Genomic DNA, 19,827 nt, shown 5'->3' with positions numbered 1-19,827 from the left:
TTGTACTTTGAATACCTTATATTCAAAGGACTGAATCATGTCTTTACTTAACCCACTTGAAATAGCTCACACTTTCCTGAGTCACTTTTTAAAAAAATTTTTTAATGTTTATTTATTTTTGAGAGAGAGAGAGAGAGAGAGAGAGAGAGAGAGATAGACCATGAACGGGAGAGGGGCAGAGAGAGGAAGACACAGAATCTGAAATAGGCTCCAGGCTCTGAGCTATCAGCACAGAGTCCAATGTGTGGCTTAAACAGAGGAAATCTATTCTCTCTCAGTTCTGGAGGCTAGAAATCTGGGATCAATGTAGGCAAAGTGGGTTCTTCTGAGGGCTGTGAGGGAAAATCTGGTCTTTGCCACTTTTCCAGCTTCTAGTAGTTTGTTGGCATTCCTTGGCTTAGAAATGCATCATCCCAATCTCTGTCTGCATGTTCACATGGTGCTCTCCCTGTGTGTTTGTCTCTGTGTCTAAATCTCCCCCTTTTATAAGGACACCAGTCATATTGGATTGGAGGCCAACTCAGTATGACCCCATCTTAACTAACTACATCTGCAACCACTCTGTTTCTTAATAAGGTCATATTCTGAGGTACTGGGGGTTATGACTCAATATATGAATTTTGGGAGACATAATTCACCAAGGAGACCTCACTGATAAGGTGATATTGGCACAGGGGCCTGAAGGAAGTAAGGGAATGATCTATGATGATATCTTCTGGAGAAGTGGTTTAAGTCCAAAGGGCCAAAACCAGAGTAGGCCTGGAATGCTCAAGAAGTAGAAACAAGGTGGTGGGCAGGAATGGAAGATGGATTACATAGACTTTATCTTATATCAAGAGCCGTTTGCTCTAACTCTGAGTGAGATGAATAGACATAAGAGGTCTTTGAGCATTGGCCAGCTGCTCCAGTGCAAGCCAACTGTGAGGAGCAAGGGTGGAGAATGCAGACTGATTAGAGACTTGTGCTATCAGGCAAGTGAAAGATGATGGTGGCTTGGGCTAGAGAGACTATGGTGTAAACGAAGTGATGAAATGCTGCATGAACATAGACCAATAGGATTTGCTGTTAGATCAAATGTGGATCGTGGGAGCAAGAGAGGAATTAAGGATATACTGGAGGTTTTTGCCCTGAACATCTGAAGGATGGGTAGAGCTATAGCTGAGCAGTTGATTTGGGAGGGGAGGATAAAAAGGAGCTCAGTTTTGCACCTGGTAAGCTTGAAACTCCTAGATATCCAGGTAGAGGAGGAATTAGTTGGCAGTAGGAGTTTAAACTTAATAGGGGAATTTGGGGGTGGAGATACACATTTGGGAATATGTATCAGAATACAGATTCTATTTATTTATTTATTTATTTATTTAACTTAAAAAAATTTTTTTCATGTTTATTTTTGAGAGACAGAGACAGAGCATGAGTGGGGGAGGGGCAGAGAGAGAGAGAGAGAGAGAGAGAGACAGAATCTGAAGCAGCCTCCAGGCCCTGAGCCATCAGCACAGAGCCTGACATGGGGCTCAAACTCACAAGCCGTGAGATCATGACCTGAGCCGAAGTCGGAGGCTCAACTGACTGAGCTATCCAGGCACCCCATAATACAGATTCTATTTAAAGCCATAGAACTGAGGTCATCTTAAGATCAACAACAAAGTGAGTATAAATAGAGAAGAAAAGGTGGACCAGGACTGAACTTTTTGATATTTCAAAGTGTAGAGGTCTGGAAGATGAGGAAGAAATAGTAAAGGGGACAGAAGAGAAGTACCAGTGAGTTAAGAAGATGATCAAGAGGAATGGATTTTTTTTACAGTCATGTTTATGAGCATTTCATAATGTATATAATTGTTAAATCACTTGTTGTACACCTGAAACTAATATAATATTACATGCAATCTATACTTCAATTAAAAAAAATATCCTTTAGGGGTGCCTGAGGTGGCTCTGTGGGTTGGGCATCTGACTTTTGATTTCTGCGCAGGTTATGATCTCACGATTGGTGGGATTGAGCCCTGAGACGGGCTCTGTGCTGACAAAGTGGAACTTGTTTGGGATTCCCTCTCTCTTCGCCTCCCCCCCCCCCCAAATAAATGAATAAAACATTTGAAAAAATCATTTAGCGGTCAAGCCAAATGAAGACTGAGAATTGACCATTAGACCTGGTAACATGAACATCACTGGGAATCTTGGCAATAGGAAGTTTGGTGGAATAAATGGAGGAAAGCTTCTATAAGAAGCTTTAGTGGAGAGTGTAAGGATTAGAATGGGAGGTATTGGAACTTTGTTGAAGATCTTGCTGAAAGAGGTATAATCAACTGAAATACTAGCTGGGGGATAGGAGTACAGGGGAGGGTATCTGTGGTAAAGTTTTTTTTTTTTTTTTTAAATTTTTTTTTAACGTTTATTTATTTTTGAGACAGAGAGAGACAGAGCATGAACGGGGGAGGGTCAGAGAGAGGGAGACACAGCATCCGAAACAGGCTCCAGGCTCTGAGCTGTCTGCACAGAGCCCGACGCGGGGCTCGAACTCACGGACCGCGAGATCATGACCTGAGCCGAAGTCGGCCGCTTAACCGACTCAGCCACCCAGGCGCCCCGTAAAGTTTGTTTTTTTAAAGGTGGGAATATGTTTGTATGGAGATCCATAAGAAAGAGGAAATTGATGCATGAGAGAGGGAACAATTAATCTCTTGAGGGTCACCTGATCTGTAAAAAGCTGTCATTTCCACCTCAGTGGGGCAACTGAGCCAATAAAGAGAAAAAATGATCATGTCTTGGAAAGTGGTTTGCACTTAGTCAATGACAGCTCCAGATGTATCCCTGAGAGACAATAATGCAAACAAAGCTGGTCCCTGTGCGGGATTCACTACTGCTGCCACAAGTTCTTGCACAGATTGAGGTCTGCAAAACCTGGTCCTGTCTTTTAAGTTCTTCACAGGGCTACTACAGAGGACGTTCTCTTCACCTTAGTGAGGATGGGGTCCATCACTACCCTGGACAGTAGTTTGACGGATACTTTCTCATGAATGAAGATGGGAGGGGAGAAGCTGGGTCTTGGGGAAGGGGAAACGCCCAAAGAGTAAAGGACACACTGCTTAAGGCAGTTCATCAGCCCACAGATGACATAGGTTGAAGTCGCAGTGGCATTTCACGCCGTGCCCAGTCCATAAATTAATTTCTCCTTCTCAATAGGGAGTGGTTGACAGAACAAAGAATGTGTGCCTGTGGAGGCTAGCGGTGAGCGCTGGTGAGTGCGTGGCTATCACAATGCGAAGGGGGAGAATGGGTGTGAACAGGCAATGTGTGCACTGTATGAATGGAGAGAGACGAGCGAGTGTGGAGATGGGCAGGGAAGAGCTGGACGTGTCCTGCAGGCCGGGGGCCTCCCGGGGGAGCGTCTGCCTGTGATGCGGGAGCGCCAGCCGAGGAGCCTCCTTCTCCCCACCCACCTCCCGAACTCCGGCAGTCAGTGGTGCATATAGACATATTTCTGGGAGCTGTCCATGAGCTCATCGCTCTCCTGGCGATAGCGGCAGCAGCGAGGGAAGCAGCCTCCTTTCTCCCGGCGCCGCTAGAATAAGCCCCGCCGCTAACACATTCAGACACACGCGCGGAGCGCGGCGCTGGGAAGTGGCCGCCGTCCGCCCGGCTTCGCGGCCAAGGTCGCGCCAGACCCCGGACCGCCATGGCCCCGAGTCTCCCGGCCGGGAGGTAGGTGGGCGCGGGAAGGCGCTAGGGGCTCCGGCCGTGACTCCGCCAGGGCGAGCGAAGGGGCCGGCCGCTCCTTGCACTCTGCGGCGGAGGGGCCCGGGCGGGGCCGCGGGGCGCGGCGGCTGCGGAGCCTCCCGGTCCTTGCGGGGTCGCGGGCCGCAGGCCGGACGCTGAGGACTCCAGGAGACGCGGGGGACCCGGGCGTGACAGGAGGAAGAAACCCGGAGCACCAGGAAGATGGCTTCTCCCACCTCCCCGGCCCCGGAAGGCGGGGCCTCCACCCCGCCGAACCCGCCGCGGATTCGTCAGGTGGGTGCACAAAGTGCGGGAGGGGCGCACCCCATTGTCCTCGCCTCCCTCAAGGACGGGGACCTCGCCCCAGGGTAGGCGCTGAGCGAGAGGTGGGGCTGACATAGGTTTACTTGGCCGCATCGCCTGGCCCAGGACCAGTCTCTCACTCTCTTTTTCTTCATCTCACTTCACACACAGACACACACAGGCACATAGACACACACACACATACACTCCTAGAGAAACACGTCTTCCAAAACCAGACGTGTAACTTCTGCACACCCCCCCCGCCCCCTCAAACTCATCCTCCGCCCCCCCCCCCCCAAGTCGCGCACAGAGGTACACACCCAAATGTCACATGATCTACTGCGGAGCTGCACCATTAGAAGAAACCCGTGGTGCCCTCAGGGTGGAAATGCACCCCAGACCCAAATCCAGCGAGGACTCTGAGAGGGACTGCCGGAAGCATTCACTTCCCACTCTTAGGAGAGGAGGAATCTTGTCTATATGTTACTTACCAGTTCTCAACTTTCAGACAGAGCTAACCCGGACAACGGCAGCCCTGTAATAACATGTAGTACTAGAAAACATGTGTTCCTGCTCTGTCGTGTGCAAAGACAGTTTTCCCCAATACTGCAAGAGGGGAATGCACATTGCTTTGGCTATTTGAATGAGTCCTGTTTTGTGTTTGTATGGTAATATTAAAACAAGGGAGTACTCCATCTGGTTGTGATCTGCGATTTGGTATCTGAAAGAGTTTTGTGTGTGTGTGTGTGTGTGTGTGTGTGTGTGTGTGTGTGTGTGTGTATGTATGTGTTTCCTGCTGTCATTGCCTGAACTACACACCGCTTTAGGTTATCGCCGTAGGAACGCAAGGGTTAGCCCTGATCAGGGTAGTGCATGGGTGTGAAAATATGATCCACTGACTCCAAGGAGGCAACCTCTTTACCAACGATAATTGGATTCCTGGTTAGAAATAGGGTAAAATTGGTTTATGGAAACTATCTGGGCGGGAAGATAATGCCCAACACAATGGTCTTTTTTCAGGACGGTGTAGAAATTATGAACACCAGGGGCTTCAGAATTTCTGAAAAAAGAAATTCTGCCCATAAAATTTAGTTGACACTTAACCAGGTCTTTGCCACATTTGAATTTTAATATGTACAGGTAGTGCTATTTTAGGGGCAACCTTTGTTTATGTGCATTTTTTAATGCAACAACTAAAAATTAATGTATACTTTTTAAAATCTTCTTTCTTAAAAATGTATACTTTTTTTAATGGCACTTTTTAAAATGGTATCCCAAAGAAATTGTTAGGGTTTTAAACTCTTATAGGGCACAGGACTCTAATTTTATGACAATGCGTTTTTAATTGCACATGGGGCTATTTTTTTTCCCCTGAAGAATTGTGGTGGCAGGTATCATTAAATCTTTGTGATAAATATTTGTGATATTTATGCATGTAAGAATGAAGGTGAAATTATTGGTATTTGCAATATAAGAGAAAACACATCCTATGCAAAAAAATAGTATGAAAAAACATTTCTATATCTATTTGACTAAATATGTATATATGTATGTAGTATATATATTCATTTAAGCATTAAGGATAAAAATAAAACAGAATATATGTACTCATAAAAATCTCTATGAAATCTTATTCTATATTTAGAATACTTGTATTGATCTAAGAAAGTATATATGCAAATAGTTACTAGAAAAAATTTGCAAGAAAGGTCATTGTTATTTTGTAGATATCTACTTAGAGGACCTCCTAACTAGAAGCTGTGTAAATGACATAATGCTGCAACATTCAAGTAATTGAGTGGTGTCCTCTGGTTAGACTTTCATTTATATGACCTTAAAGAAACACTTTTTTAGTGATTGGTGCATTAATTTGCATAGGATGTAGAAATAGGCTCCTGGAATTATTGGTCATTCCATTCTACCTGATTCATCCAGGCAGGTGGAAAAAAAAATACTGACAACCTCTGACTGCAGTATCACCATTTGCCTGCAAGTGATTTTGAGACAATTAGGAATAAAAAAAAAAAACCCCAAAACCAAAAAAAACAGAAGAGATAACAGTGTTTTCCTGCAAGTGGTGAAATATTTTAGGCCCCAGTCCCAGTATATTTTAACGGTGTCACTGTTTCTCACACATCTTTTTTCCTTGTTCTTTAAGAATTATTTTTCAAACCAATTCTGGATTGAATCACAACTGACTTAAAATCTGAAATTTTTTCTTTTTAAGTCATGATTGAGAGAAAAAGTATAATTGAGAAAGCATAGAACTCCAAAGCAGTGAATTTTAATTATGTAATGGACATTTAGAAATAAAAAATACTTTAGAAAGGCTTTTTGTGAATATAAATATAATTGGTAAATTAGTGTATTTAATGTCTAATTTCAATGAGAATATGTTATGTGAAGATTCATTTATTCAACAAACATATATTCTGCATAAGGTAATGTTTCATGCCTTAAAGATAAAGAAAGGAAGAGGACACACACAGAAAAATCTTATCCATTAGCAGGTGTAGGTATTTTTAATGAAGACTAACATTAAAACATTTAAATTCTGAATTGCTTATAAGGTCCTTTCCACATTATTTTAAAAATATGTTTATTTCTCAGCTTTTGTTTTGATCATTCCTCTAATAATGAGCCTAAATAATACCTAGGCCTGCATATATCTAAAAAGTCACTGTATGACCAAATTCCTGTTTGCATTAATTTGATATATTTCTGTTCTCTTTTAATTATTTAATATGTTATTAGAATTACATATCAGATACTACATGTATTATTTTACAATTTGATATTTTGGACAAATATTTTTGCTTAGCTTTTGGAAAATACTGATGCAGCATGAAATAGCTAAAGTAGTCCAGTGGCTTCACATACCGTGGTTAAAATCTAGGTTCCAAAAATGAGAAGGTCAAGGGAAAATGACCTTCAACTTCATTCTGTCATGTTGAGGGAGAGAAAATTTATCAATATACTCTGTCTTAGGCTCCTAAGATACTAGAAACATAATTTTACCCTCTTTTTTTATTATTAAAGCATTTTTTAAATGTTTATTTATATTTTGAGAGAGAGAGAGAGAGAGAGAGAGAGCAGGGGAAATGTAGAGAGAGCCAGAGACTGAATCTGAAGCCAGCTCCAGGCTCTGAGCCGTCAGCACAGAGCCCAATGTAGGGCTCTTGAACTCGTGATCTGGAGATCATGACCTGAACTGAAGTTGGTCACCTAACTGACTGAGGCACCCAGGCACCCCAGTTTTTTCCTTCTTTTAAATAAAGGTTTATCTTTATTTTATATACAAGATGACGTGGTACAGAAGTTTCACCTACTTTATAAATATCTACATTAGATTAGTTTCGAGCAGAAAGACACATTTACTGGATTTCTTCCTGTGTTTATTCTTTATTCACTTTTTCACTTTGTAAAGAAAAGATTAAGAAATGGTAGTTTTGCAACTAAGTTTTTAAATAGTTTGTCTATGTATATTAAGAGACCCATATGATACCTATGGTCATTGCCAGAAAACTTAAGTCAATTAATTAAATGAGTATTTATTGACATCTTGAAGTTAAGATATTTTGCTAGCCTCTTCCTGGCCTTAACCATCTTTCTGATGAACGCTGATGGGAGTTTCCAAGGCAATGATTGCTAGGAGAATTGAAAAGATATAAGAAATCCTTTGAAATTGGTGCTAGTAACATTTAGTGTCTTTCTCATTTCATGATCAATCCTTCTCCAAGATTTGTTGGTACTGGTGTCTTTGCATTTATGGCAGCAAACCGGTGTTCCTTCTTTGTATGCTGTGGAAACTTAGACAACTCCCATATATGATAATAATGAAATATTTATAATGACTCAGGTGTGATGCTAAGCTAGGTTTTTCTCAAGGGTTCCATGAAGAAGGTATTCTTATTCCTCTTTTCCAGATGAGAAATGTGGGTTTAGAGGAACTGAGCTACCTGCTCAAGGTCATAGCTAGACAGTTGCAACTCAGGGATTTCAAACTTGGTCTTAATTGATCATGCCTTGTTTCACAATCACTATTATTTATTGTATTCCCCTTCTAATTTTCAGACATTGTGACTCTTGAGGGAGCTTGTCTTAGCACTCTTGCCAAGAATGTAACCATTCTCCTTTAGGTTACCTTGAAAATAACTGCAGAATTTATAGCAGAGTGAAATAATTTTCATTATTGTAATTTGTCAAACGAGAATAACTTGACTTCCATTTTCACTTCTGCATTCTCTAAGAGAGTATTTCTCTAGCGTCATGGTTGCTGAGAGACTAAAGCCCTCATTTAGCTTTTGCTTACCCCTGAGAACTCTTCAATTATTCCTGCTGTTAATACAGTGGTCCTGAAAAAAAATAATTCTGGGACACCCGGGTGGCCCAGTCAGTTAAGCGTCCAACTTCTGCTCAGGTCATGATCTCACGGTTTGTGAGTTCGAGCCCCACATCGGGCTCTGTGCTAACAGCTCAGAGCCTGGAGCCTGCTTCAGATTCTGTGACTTCCTCTCTCTCTACCCCTCTCCCGTTCACTCTTCGTCTCTCTCTATCAAAATGAATAAACATTAAAAAAATTTTTAAAAATTCTGAAAATGAGTTGGGTTAATGGAGAGTCTTCTGGAACAGGCGTAAACAAACAAACAATAGGCCTATATTTTCAAGTTTTTCAATGCTTCTAATATTCCATTCTTTGTTTATGGTTGTCAAGATAACTTATATTTTGAATTTTCATGTTATGTAAGGTATTTTAGTAACAAAAGAGGATAATTTCCTTCCGACAGTGAAGTAATGGAAGAACAAGGCCATAAATAATATAGCAATACATTGATGTAACTGGTTTCGAGTTTTTAATTTTTAAAAATTTACATACAGTAAAATTCACTTTATATACAGTTTTATGAGTTTTGACAAATACTTAGGCTGTGTGTCCACCACCACAGCCCAGGTACAGAACAGTTCTATCTCCCTGAAATCTTCCCTGTGCTAATTCCACTGTAGTCAAACAAATCTTTCCTTCTTTGACCCCTGGCTGCCACTGACCACAGCCACCGACCTGTCCTGTCCCTACATTTTTGCCTTTACCTGAATCATTATAAATGGAATTATCTAGATAATCACCTTTGGATTTTTTTCTTTCATCACAATGCTCTAAATATCCATCTAACTTCCTGTGTGCATTAATATTTTGTTCCTTTTTACTGTGGAGTAGTATTCTGTTGTATGGATGCTACCACTGTTCAGCCATTTAGATGAAGGATATTTGGGTTGTTTCCAGATTGCAGCAATTGAGAATAAAGTTGCTATTAAGGTTTTGTGTGAACATAAAGTTTTAATTTCTCTTGGGTGTATACCTAGAAATAGGATTACTGGATCATATAGTAAGCGTATATTTAACTTTATAAAAAAACTGCTAAACTATTTTCCATAGTGATTATACTATTTTTGCTTTCCTCCCAATAGTGAGAATTCCTGTTGCTCTGAGTCCTTGTCAACATTTGATGTTATCTCAGTCAGAATGGCTAAAATTAACAACTCAGGCAACAGCAGATATTGGCGAGGATGTGGAGAAAGAGGAACTCTTTTAACACTGCTGGTGGGAATGCAAACTGGTGCAGTCACTCTGGAAAACAGTATGGAGGTTCCTCAAAAAATTAAAAATAGAACTACTCTACTACCCAGCAATTGCACTACTAGGTATTTATCCAAAGGATACAGGTGTGCTGTTTCAAAGGGTCACATGCACCCCAATGTTTATAGCAGCGCTATCAATAATAGCCAAAGTATGGAAAGAGTCTAAATGTCCATTGACAGATGAATGGAATAAAGAAGATGTGGTGTATGTATATACATGTATATATATATATATATATATATATATATATATATATATATATACATATACATACAATGGAATATTACTCAGTGGTAAAAAAGAATGCAATCTTGCCATTTGCAACAATGTGGATGGAACTAGAGTGTATTATGGTAGGCGAAATTAGTCAGAGAAAGACGTATCATGTGACTTCACTCGTATGTGGATTTTAAGATATAAAACAGATTAACATACGGGAAGGGAAGCAAAAATAATATAAAAACAGGGAGGGGGACAAAACATAAGAGACTCCAATACAGAGAACAAACTGAGGGTTGCTTGAGGGGTTGTGGGTTGGGGATGGACTAAATGGGCAAGGGGCATTAAGGAGGGCACTTGTTGGGATGAACACTGGGTGTTATATGTAGGGGATAAATCACTGGATTCTACTCCTAAATTATTATTGCACTCCATGCTAACTAACTTGGATGTAAATTTAAAAAAAAGAATACAAATTGGTGGTATCATTTTTTCGTTTTAGTCATTCTAATCGGTATGCAGAGGTACCGCTTTGTAATTTTAATTTGTATTTCTCTAATGACTGATGTTGTCGAACATCATTTTCATGTGCTTAGCTGCCATCCTTACATTTTTTTGTTGAAGTATTCAAATACTTTGGCCATCATTTAAACTGGGTGTTGTTTTCTTATTGTTTAGGGAGTTATTTATATATTCTGGATGTAAGTTCTTTGTTAGATCTGAGATCTGAAAATATTTGCTCTTAGTCAGTTTCTTGTCTTTTCTCTTTACACTTTCTCAGAAATGGTTTATAATTTCGATGAAGTCCAATTATCATTTTTTTTCTTTTATGGGTTGCATTTTTCTTGTGTTTAAGAGCTCTTTCCCTAATCTAGAGTCACAAATATTTTCTCCCATATTTTCTTAAAAGTTTTATAGTTTTAACATTTTACGTTTAAGTCTATGGCCCATATTGAGTTGATTTTTTATAACTTATAGATCAAGATCCTTTTTTTTTTTTGCCTATGGCTATCCAGTTGTTCCAGCACTATTTGTTGATAAGACTGTGCTTTATCTATTAAATCGCCTTTGCATCTTCATAAAAAAAATCAATTGACATATTGACATGAGTCCATTTTTGGACTGTTTCTTCTGGGTTTAGATGTTTTGAGTTTTTCAGATTTTAGAAATAGGTATGTATCATGTAATTTTTAGGAAATCTTAATGACATTAATATGCTTTTGGTTTTATTTTTTAAAATGTTATTTACATAATTTTAAATCTAAATGTTATATGAAAGTATGAGGCAAATCCTCATGTCTGGGAGGGAGGCCATTTATAAAAGTGAAATGCATACAATAAAACTATATCAAGAAAATAAATGGAAAATGACAAGATAATATGTCATGTTGTATCTGCTTGATGAGTAGAGCTTCCAGGGGCGTTAAGAAAAGTTTTTAAATCAGCTATATTCGATATTGGTAATGAAATGAAAAATAAATAGGGACTTCATTCATTGTAAGTTTTAGAGAAGATTAACGTTTCATGTTTTTTGAAGTTATTTTAAAAAAGAGTTATTTGGGGTGGCTGGTCTGGGTGGCTCAGTCGGTTAAACGTCCAACTCTTGGTTTTGGCACAGGTCATGATCTCACGTTTCAGGAGTTCAAGCTGCGCATCGGGCTCTGCACTGACAGAGTGGAGCCTGCTTGAGATTCTCTCTCTCTCTCTCTCTCTCTCTCTCTCTCTCTCTCTCTCCCTCTCCGCCCCCCCCGCCCACTCTCTCTCTCTCTCTCTCTCTCTCTCTCTCCCTCTCCGCCCCCCCCGCCCACTCTCTCTCTCTCTCTCTCTCTCAAAATAAATAAATAAAAGTTAAAAATAAATTAAAATAAATTTAAAAAAAGAGTTATTTTATAGGTAGGTTATGGTATATTAAGGAGCTAATAAGGGGGTGCCTGGCTATCTCAGCCTGTAGAGCATGTAACTCTTGATCTCCGAGTTGTGAGTTCAAGCCTCACCTAGGATATAGAGTTTAGTTAAAAAAAAAAATAGAGCAATTACCTGTTCCTAATGACACATACAACCTTGAGTTCAGTAAACCTAGCTGTGATTGCAAAGATTTATAAATAAAATTTCAGTGACCTATTGCTGCATAACAAGTCACCCCAAGCATAGTGGTTTTGAGCAATAGTAATCATGTATTTTGTAATCTGAAGTGTGAGCAGGGCTTGATGAGGGCATTGGGAATCAGCTGGGGTTACCAGAAGGCTTGAGGTGACTTTCTGGCTGGGGGCAGGAATCATGTAAGGTTTGCTCACGGACATGACTTGTGGACAGTGCTGGCTGGGCTGTTGGTTGGAACGCATGCACGAGTCCTCGCCATGTAGACACTTCTCTTCCTCACAGCGTGATGACTGTGCTCTAACAGTAAAAGTCCCAAGAAATCACAGCGGAAGTAAATAACATCTTTATGGTCTAGACTTGGAAATCACACAGGGCCACTTTTGCCATAATCTATCCGTTGAAGCAGTCACAAATTTTCACCTAGATTCAAGGGGAGGGGACCTAGATCCCATTACTCCATGGGAAGGGTGAATATCAATCCTACATTTTTAGAACAGCATGGGGGTTAGGATATTAGCCACTTTTGAAAACGTGATCTACCACGTTCAGAGAGTGAGAACCAAGTTAACACAAAGTAAGTTGGTATATTCAGCACATTGTTTTTGTCATTGGAGCAGGAGGTAATACACAGGTGACAGCAACTAGTTAAATAAACATTTCAGAGGAAATATTTTCCCACTTACATCTTTGTCAATCACTATATGAAAACACTGAATATACTTTGACTGACTTTCAAAGTATAGTGGTCCTAGATTTGGGTTCTGTCATTGGAGTTTGGAGGGTGTCACACAGAATCACCCTTAGACAAAAGCAAAAGAGTCCCCAGCCTACGGAGGCTCCCACTCTGGGCCTCCTCTGATGATACCCTTTTCTACCAAGGGAGGAGTGCTTGGGGCCAGGGAACTTGCTGGCCCCAAGCAACAGTACTTGCTTGAATCAGTACTTTTGTCTTTGGAATTATGTCCTGGGTAGTCAGGAACCAGAATTTTCTGTTCCAGTGACTTCGGGTCTGCTTTCCTCCTAGTCTGTTCTCCAGAGAGCAGACTGAGAGGTACGTGTGTGCACCCATGGCCCAAATATTATTTATGGAGGGTGTAGACAGCTTGACAGCGAAGCCTGGGGTATGCAGGTGTCCTGTGCAAAGTCTGGTTTGGTCACTTATTGGCAATGTGACCTGATCTTAGGCAAACTACTTAACCTATTTGTGCCTAGTTTCTTCACTTATGAATGGGGGAATCATAGTGGTATCCACTACATAAAATTAGCTTAAAATTAAAGAATATAATGAATATAGTGCACAATGCCTTTTGCTTAGTGCTTAGCACTTGGTAAATACCAAATAATTTTAGGTATTGTTGTTATACAAGAAATACTTAATAAACATCAGCCCCTTCCCTTTCCCAGGGACAGTGCTAGAAGTAGACATCTAAGTCATTTTTCTGAGGAGTAGACATAAAAGTCAGAAGTCAGGCTTGTATAGCTGACCTGGTTGCTATTTGAGTAAATAAATAATTCTGAGTAATTCTGAGTAAATAAATTATTCAGTCTTGTTAAGCCTTAGTTTTATAATCTATAAAATGCAAATAGGAGCGCCTGGGTGGCTCAGTTGGTTAAGCATTTGACTCTTGATCTTGGCTCAGGTCATGATTTCACGGTTCGTGGGTATGAGTCCCATGTCAGGCACCACACTGACAGTACAGAGCCTGCTTGGGGTTCTCTCTCTCCCTCTCTCTCTCTGCCCCTCCCTTGCTCCCCTGCTCTCTCTCTCTCTTTCTCTCTCTCTGAAAATAAATAAACTTTAAAAAATGCAAATAATTATCATTCTAGCCGAAAGGCCTAGTATTAAACTCTAATAATTCTAAGTAAACCTTACTCCAAACCCAAACTCCACAACCCCCTACCACTAAAGCAACCACTTCTTATGTATTTCCTAGAGAAATATTCTGTGTTTATATAAAAATTTACCTGTATACATACCTCTCCCTCCTTTCATTTACATAAATGTGATCCTACTGTACACATTGCTTTGTACTCTGTTCCTTTCATAAAAAAAATATTTTGGTCATCACTCCATTTTGGTACATACACTTCATTTTTTATTCAGCTATGTATTATTTTATTAAATGGACATATCATAATTCATTTCAAACTTTCTTTATGAATGGACATTTCTGTTGCTTCCAGCATTCTGCAACAGTGAAGATCTTGCACATTGTGTTTAAGGGGATGTGTGGGAATATATGGGTTTTTGAACACATGTATTGGTAGATAAGTTCCCAGAAGTAAAATTGTTGGATAAAGGCTACTTTTTACCTCCTCTCACTTCTGAGTACTATATTCAGCAATGTAGAAACTCCAAGTAATGAGTGAATTACATCAATTTTGGTCCTAAGTATACAATTGCCAACCAAGCTTTATATTTTGCAGATCCTTTTTTGTTTCCCTCCACTTAAAAAAATTTTTTTTAACGTTTTATTTATTTTTGAGAGAGAGAGAGAGAGAGACAGAGTTGAATAGGGGAGGGACAGAGAGAAAGGGAGACAGGATCTGAAGCAGGCTCCTGGCTCTGAGCTGTCAGCACAGAGCCCAATGTGGGGCTCAAACCCACAAACTGCCAGATCACGACCCGAGCCAAAGTTGGACACTTAACCTACTGAGCCACCCATGCACCTCTCCTCCACTTTTAATGTTACATGCTTATATGTCATCATATTAGGGAAACAGTTATCAGAATCTTGTGATGAGTCCTAATGGATTATATATACTTTGGCTGAAAACTTTTTCTTAACTCCATTATTTTCTTAGATCACTTTGTTTATTTATTTTTTAAGGTTTTATACGTATATAGTAATCTCTACATCCAACTAGAGGTTTGAATTTACAACCCCGAGATCAAGATTAGCATGCTCTATCAACTGAGTCAGCCAGGTGCCCCCTTAGATCCCTTTCTTCCTTCCTTCCTTCCTTCCTTCCTACCTTCCTTTCTTTCTTCCTTCCTTCCTTCCTTCCTTCCTTCCTTCCTTCCTTCCTTCCTTCCTTCCTTCCTTCCTTCCTTCCTTCCTTCCTTTCTTTCTTTCTTTCTTTCTTTCTTTCTTTCTTTCTTTCTTTCTTTCTTTCTTTTCTTAAGTAGGCTCCACACCCAGTGTGGAACTCATGACCCTGAGATCAAGACCTGAGTTGAGATCAAGAGTTAGACGCCTAACCAACTGAGCCACCCAGGAGTACCTTAGATCACTTTAGATTAAGCTCCAGGATGTTATTAGCAAGTACCATTTCTGTTCACTTTTCATATTCTCTCTTTCATAATCACTCTTTTTTTTTTTAAAGCTTATTCATTTATTTTAACAGAAAGACAGAGAGAGGGGGGAGGGGCAAAAAGAAAAGAAGAGAAAGAATCCCAAGCAGGCTGTATGCTGACAGCATCGGCCAATGGGTTCTGAACTGTGAGATCATGACCTGAGCAGAAACCAAGGATCTGACCCTTAACTGACTGAGCCACCTGGGTGCCCCCATAATCATTCCTGACAGTCACTTAATGACTAATATCTGTAACAGCTTGGAAAGCAGATAATCTGTATTTTAGATTTCAGATTAGGTAAGTGGATGCACAAGGAGTATAATGTGCTCAGCATTACCTAGCAAGCGAATTACAGTCTGAAAAAGACCTTGATTAGTAACTATTTGCTTTTAATCAATGGAACTTTATTGTCTTTCCAAGAAGAGTGCTATCGGCAATCACATTTCCAATTTTAACTATCATTTGATGGAAGATATACTAACAATGTAATCTTCCTCTACAACTTCATTGGACATTATAAAAGGTTGCTCTTAAAATGAAAAACCAAATTGCAAGTGTAGGTGTCTCCTGGAATATTCCTCTAGGTGGACATTATAAGTGATAAGTTCCTCAGATTTTTTAAAAGATAAGCCATGATTATAGAAGTTCTGGTTTATTTGGAAAATTTTTCCTAAAAAGGACTTCAGATTTACCTCTACTCTCAAAATCTTAACAATTCTATGGAAGATGAAATCAAGGAAGGTACATAGCTTACTATAATACAGATAGAATACGGTAAATACAATAATAGAGTACAAAATACCATAAGAAAACAGATAAAAGACGTTTATTTTGGTTGGGGGAAATCATATTAGCTTTACTGAAGCAGATGAAATATGAGATGGATATTGAAGAATAGATTTAATTTTGACAGGTAGAGATTGGATAAAAAACATTTGAAGGGAGCCTGGCTGGCTCAGCTGGCAAAGCATGTGACTCTTGATCTCTGGGTTATAAGTTCGAACCCCATGTAGGGTATGGATATTACATAAAAGAAAATCTTAAAAAAAGAAGAAGAAGAAGAAGAAGAAGAAGAAGAAGAAGAAGAAGAAGAAGAAGAAGAAGAAGAAAGAAACATTGGAAATTCAGAATGAGTGCATGAAGAGACACATAGAAATGGGGGGAAAAAATGAAGATTAGACATAACGGTTAGTAATCAAAACTGACTGGCTACAGAGTAAGAGACCAGGAGTGAATAGTGAAAGATGAAACTGGAATGATAATTGGTATACCATGGAGAGTCTTCAATTTGCTGGAGTTTGATCTTTATTCTGTAGAAGGTATATACCCCTGCTAGGGTTTGGCTCTATCATCATTATCATCATCATCACCTAATCATGGATAAGCCATATTTTTACAGTTTTAACTAAAATGTGCATAAAAGTAACTCTAGGAAACTACTATTTTCATAAATTCTGTAACATAAAATCTAAGAAAAATGATATGTTTATGTTCTGCACGAGTAACTTCACATCATGCTTCCTTAGAATCTCCCTGTCTTCCTATCATATTGCCTCTCTTAGGTCCCAACTGAATAGAAATTCTGAAGCTGCTGCTGCATGCAGGGATTTTAGTTGAAAGAATAATTTATTTCAAAGGCTGAACAATAATAGATTTAAGATCATAGGTCTAACTGAGATCCTTTTGTGTAAATATAACTTGTAGAACGCTCAGAAAAAAAATGAACACTGTAATAGATTTGCTTATCTGGTTTCGCTCATTTGAGCACCAGAATCTTGACCAATATTTAAGTATTAGACCAGATATCTTTTTATAACAATGCTTGCAAGAGGTGTTTTTGTTTGTTAGTTTGCCTTTTTTGTATTTTATTTTTATTTTATTATTTTTTAAAGTTTTTAAAATTATTATTTTAAAGAGAGAGAGAGAGGATGAGTTGGGAAGAGGGACAGAGGGAGAGAGAGAGAGAGAGAGAATCTGAAGCATTCTCAGTGCAGAGCCCAACACAGAGCTCGATCCCATGACCCTGAAAATGTGACCTGAGCTGAAATCAAGAGTCTGACACTCAACAGACTGAGCCACCCAGGCACCCCATCCTTTTAAATTTTATTTTGTATTATTTCCTTAGGATTTTGTTTTTAAGTAATCTCTACGGCCAACATGGGGCTTCGACTCCCAACCCTGAGGTCAAGAGTCACATGCCCTACCACCTGAGCCAGCCAGGTGCCCCTAGTCATTTTTTAAGTAAGCTATACACCCAACATGGTGCTTGAACTCAAGACCTGCAGATCAAGAGTCCTGTGCTGTACCACCTAAGCCAGTCAGGCATCCCTAGGTTCTTTACTTTAAGACTTTATGAAACCAGTAAATAATTCATAAGGAATAATGGAACTCACAATATAAATAAAAATTACATGCATTTAAAGATACAATAGGGACACCCGACTGGTTCGGTCAGAAAAGCATGCGACTCCTGATCTTGGGGTTGTGGGTTTGAGTCCTATAGTGGGAATAGAGATTACTAAAAAAATAAATTAAAAAAAATGAAGATATAATAAGTTAAACACATCCGTGGTTATTAATACTATCCAGTTGGGGTTTGAAACAAAATACTGTGCCTCTTCACTAGGAAGTCTCAGTCTTTGGTTTTTCCAGATCCAGCCTGATCATATTCTCTATTCCGTATTCTTTCCTAGAAATGTCTATGCTGTGATTGATAACTTCCTTGTTTTAGGGTTGTTGTCATTATTTACATGTTAATCTTATTTGATGCTAATGTGATTTAGTTTAAAATTAATTAATTTAAATCAATTAATTTCAACATTAATTTAAATGTTATTTAAAGTACTAAATTTTACAATCTGATTTCTGGGGTCTTTTGCTTCTGTCACTTTACTCTGCAAAACTTCTACCATAATCTACCAATTAACCTGATAATGATATCTATCTAATCGGTGTCTTCTGTTTTGAACATGTGTAGTTGGTCATGATCCCCATTTGGTGAGCTGGAGGCGATAGGAGGGACACTTTAAGTTATAGCTTACTAGGTCATTTCTTGGTTGAGTTCAGACTGAAAACAGAATCCTTTGGGCAGAGTACAGACTGATGGTATTTCCTATGTTGCATGTAACCAGTTTAGGTGGGGATGTGCCCAAGTTTAGGTGATGGAAACCCAACAAGAAGTCAAAGATATGATCATGCTAGTTGAGAATGGGTATCTTACAGCTTAAAGAAACTAGAGGAGACATCAAGATAGGAGTTACTGTCAAATGCTATATCTGGACTTTATTTTTTCTTTTAATAAAATTAAGGACCTAGGACATATCCTTTTGTTTTATTTGCATATATCTAAAACAATTTTTTTAAGCAGACTTCATGCCCGGTGTGGAGCCCAACATGGGGCTTCAACTCACGACCCTGAGATCAAGACCTGAGCTCAGATCAAGAGTCTGATGCTTAACTGACCGAGCTGCCCAGTTGCCCCTCTTTTTTTCTTTCTTTTTTTTTAATGTTTCTTAACTTTTGACAGAGAGGGAGAGTGAGCACAAATGGGGAGGGGCAGAGAGAGAGACAGGATCTGAAGCAAGCTCTGCGCTGACAGCAGAGAGTCTGAGCCCAATGTGGGACTTGAACTCATGAACTGTGAGATCATGACCTGAGCCGAAGTCTGACGGTTAACCACTGAGCCACCCAGGTGCCCTACCCCCTTTTAAAAAGTAAACTTTACCCCCCAACATGGGGGTTAAACTCATGGCTCTGAGATTGTCATATGCCCTACCATCTGAGCCAGCCAAGTGCCCCAACAATTTTGTTCTTAAAAGAACAAAGCATTTAAAAATGCTTTATTTTACTTGGAGTAACATAGCAATAAATCGCCTCGAATCTTCCACACTGTCTTATATAGAAGTTATTTATTTCAACAATTTTCCTTTATAATGGATGGTAGCTTGCCAGACACTTGGTATTAAAAACTAGACTCCTAGCAATGCAGTTTTTTAAATTCATTAACCTTTATTCAACTCTTATGGTAATAAAAGTAGAAGGATCATGTCATTTTTCTGCAATGTATGATATAATATAAATTGGGTTTGTATGACCTAAAGAATAAGCTTATAAAAGTACAAGAAATCGGGGCGCCTGGGTGGCTCAGTTGGCTAAGTGTCCAACTTCGGCTCAGGTCATGATCTCAGTTTGTGGGTTTGAGCCCCGTGTAGGGCTCTGTGCTGACACCTCAGAGCCTGGAGTTTGCTTTGGATTCTGTGTCTCCCACTCGCACTCTGTCTCTCTCTGTCTATTTCTCTCAAAAATAAATAAACATTAAAACTAAAAGAAATCTTCCCACAGGTTTTGTGAATACTGAGTTTCTATTTTAATGTCTGTCTTTACTTTCATATCATAAGGTCATTTCACCCTAGTTCATTTTGGGATCAGACAAGTGAAATAAGCACTTTTGGGAACTGGATTTAACCTGTTTTAACCAACTTGCTGCCTCATGTAATGAATATTACATGCATCATACTGTGATATTGCTTAAATTAAGTGAGCTTATAAATTTAAG

The 19,827-nt window shown here is 39.4% G+C and overlaps 1 protein-coding gene across 1 annotated transcript in view; it reads left to right on the top strand.

The window, feature by feature from the left end:
- The first annotated feature begins 3,355 nt into the window (after positions 1-3,355).
- The window catches only part of ANK2 (ankyrin 2), a 679,068-nt gene continuing 662,596 nt past the window's right edge, over positions 3,356-19,827 (top strand). Inside the window, exon 1 of the mRNA XM_058721568.1 lies at positions 3,356-4,008. Coding sequence (XP_058577551.1) covers positions 3,937-4,008 — 72 coding nt within the window. The 5' untranslated portion in view covers positions 3,356-3,936. The remainder of the gene's footprint in view (positions 4,009-19,827) is intronic.

The sequence above is a fragment of the Neofelis nebulosa genome, chromosome 3 (genome assembly GCF_028018385.1).
Source record: "Neofelis nebulosa isolate mNeoNeb1 chromosome 3, mNeoNeb1.pri, whole genome shotgun sequence".
Taxonomy (NCBI): Eukaryota; Metazoa; Chordata; class Mammalia; order Carnivora; family Felidae; genus Neofelis; species Neofelis nebulosa.
Note: the sequence above shows the minus strand (reverse complement) of the source record. Positions and strands in the feature narration are given on the sequence as shown.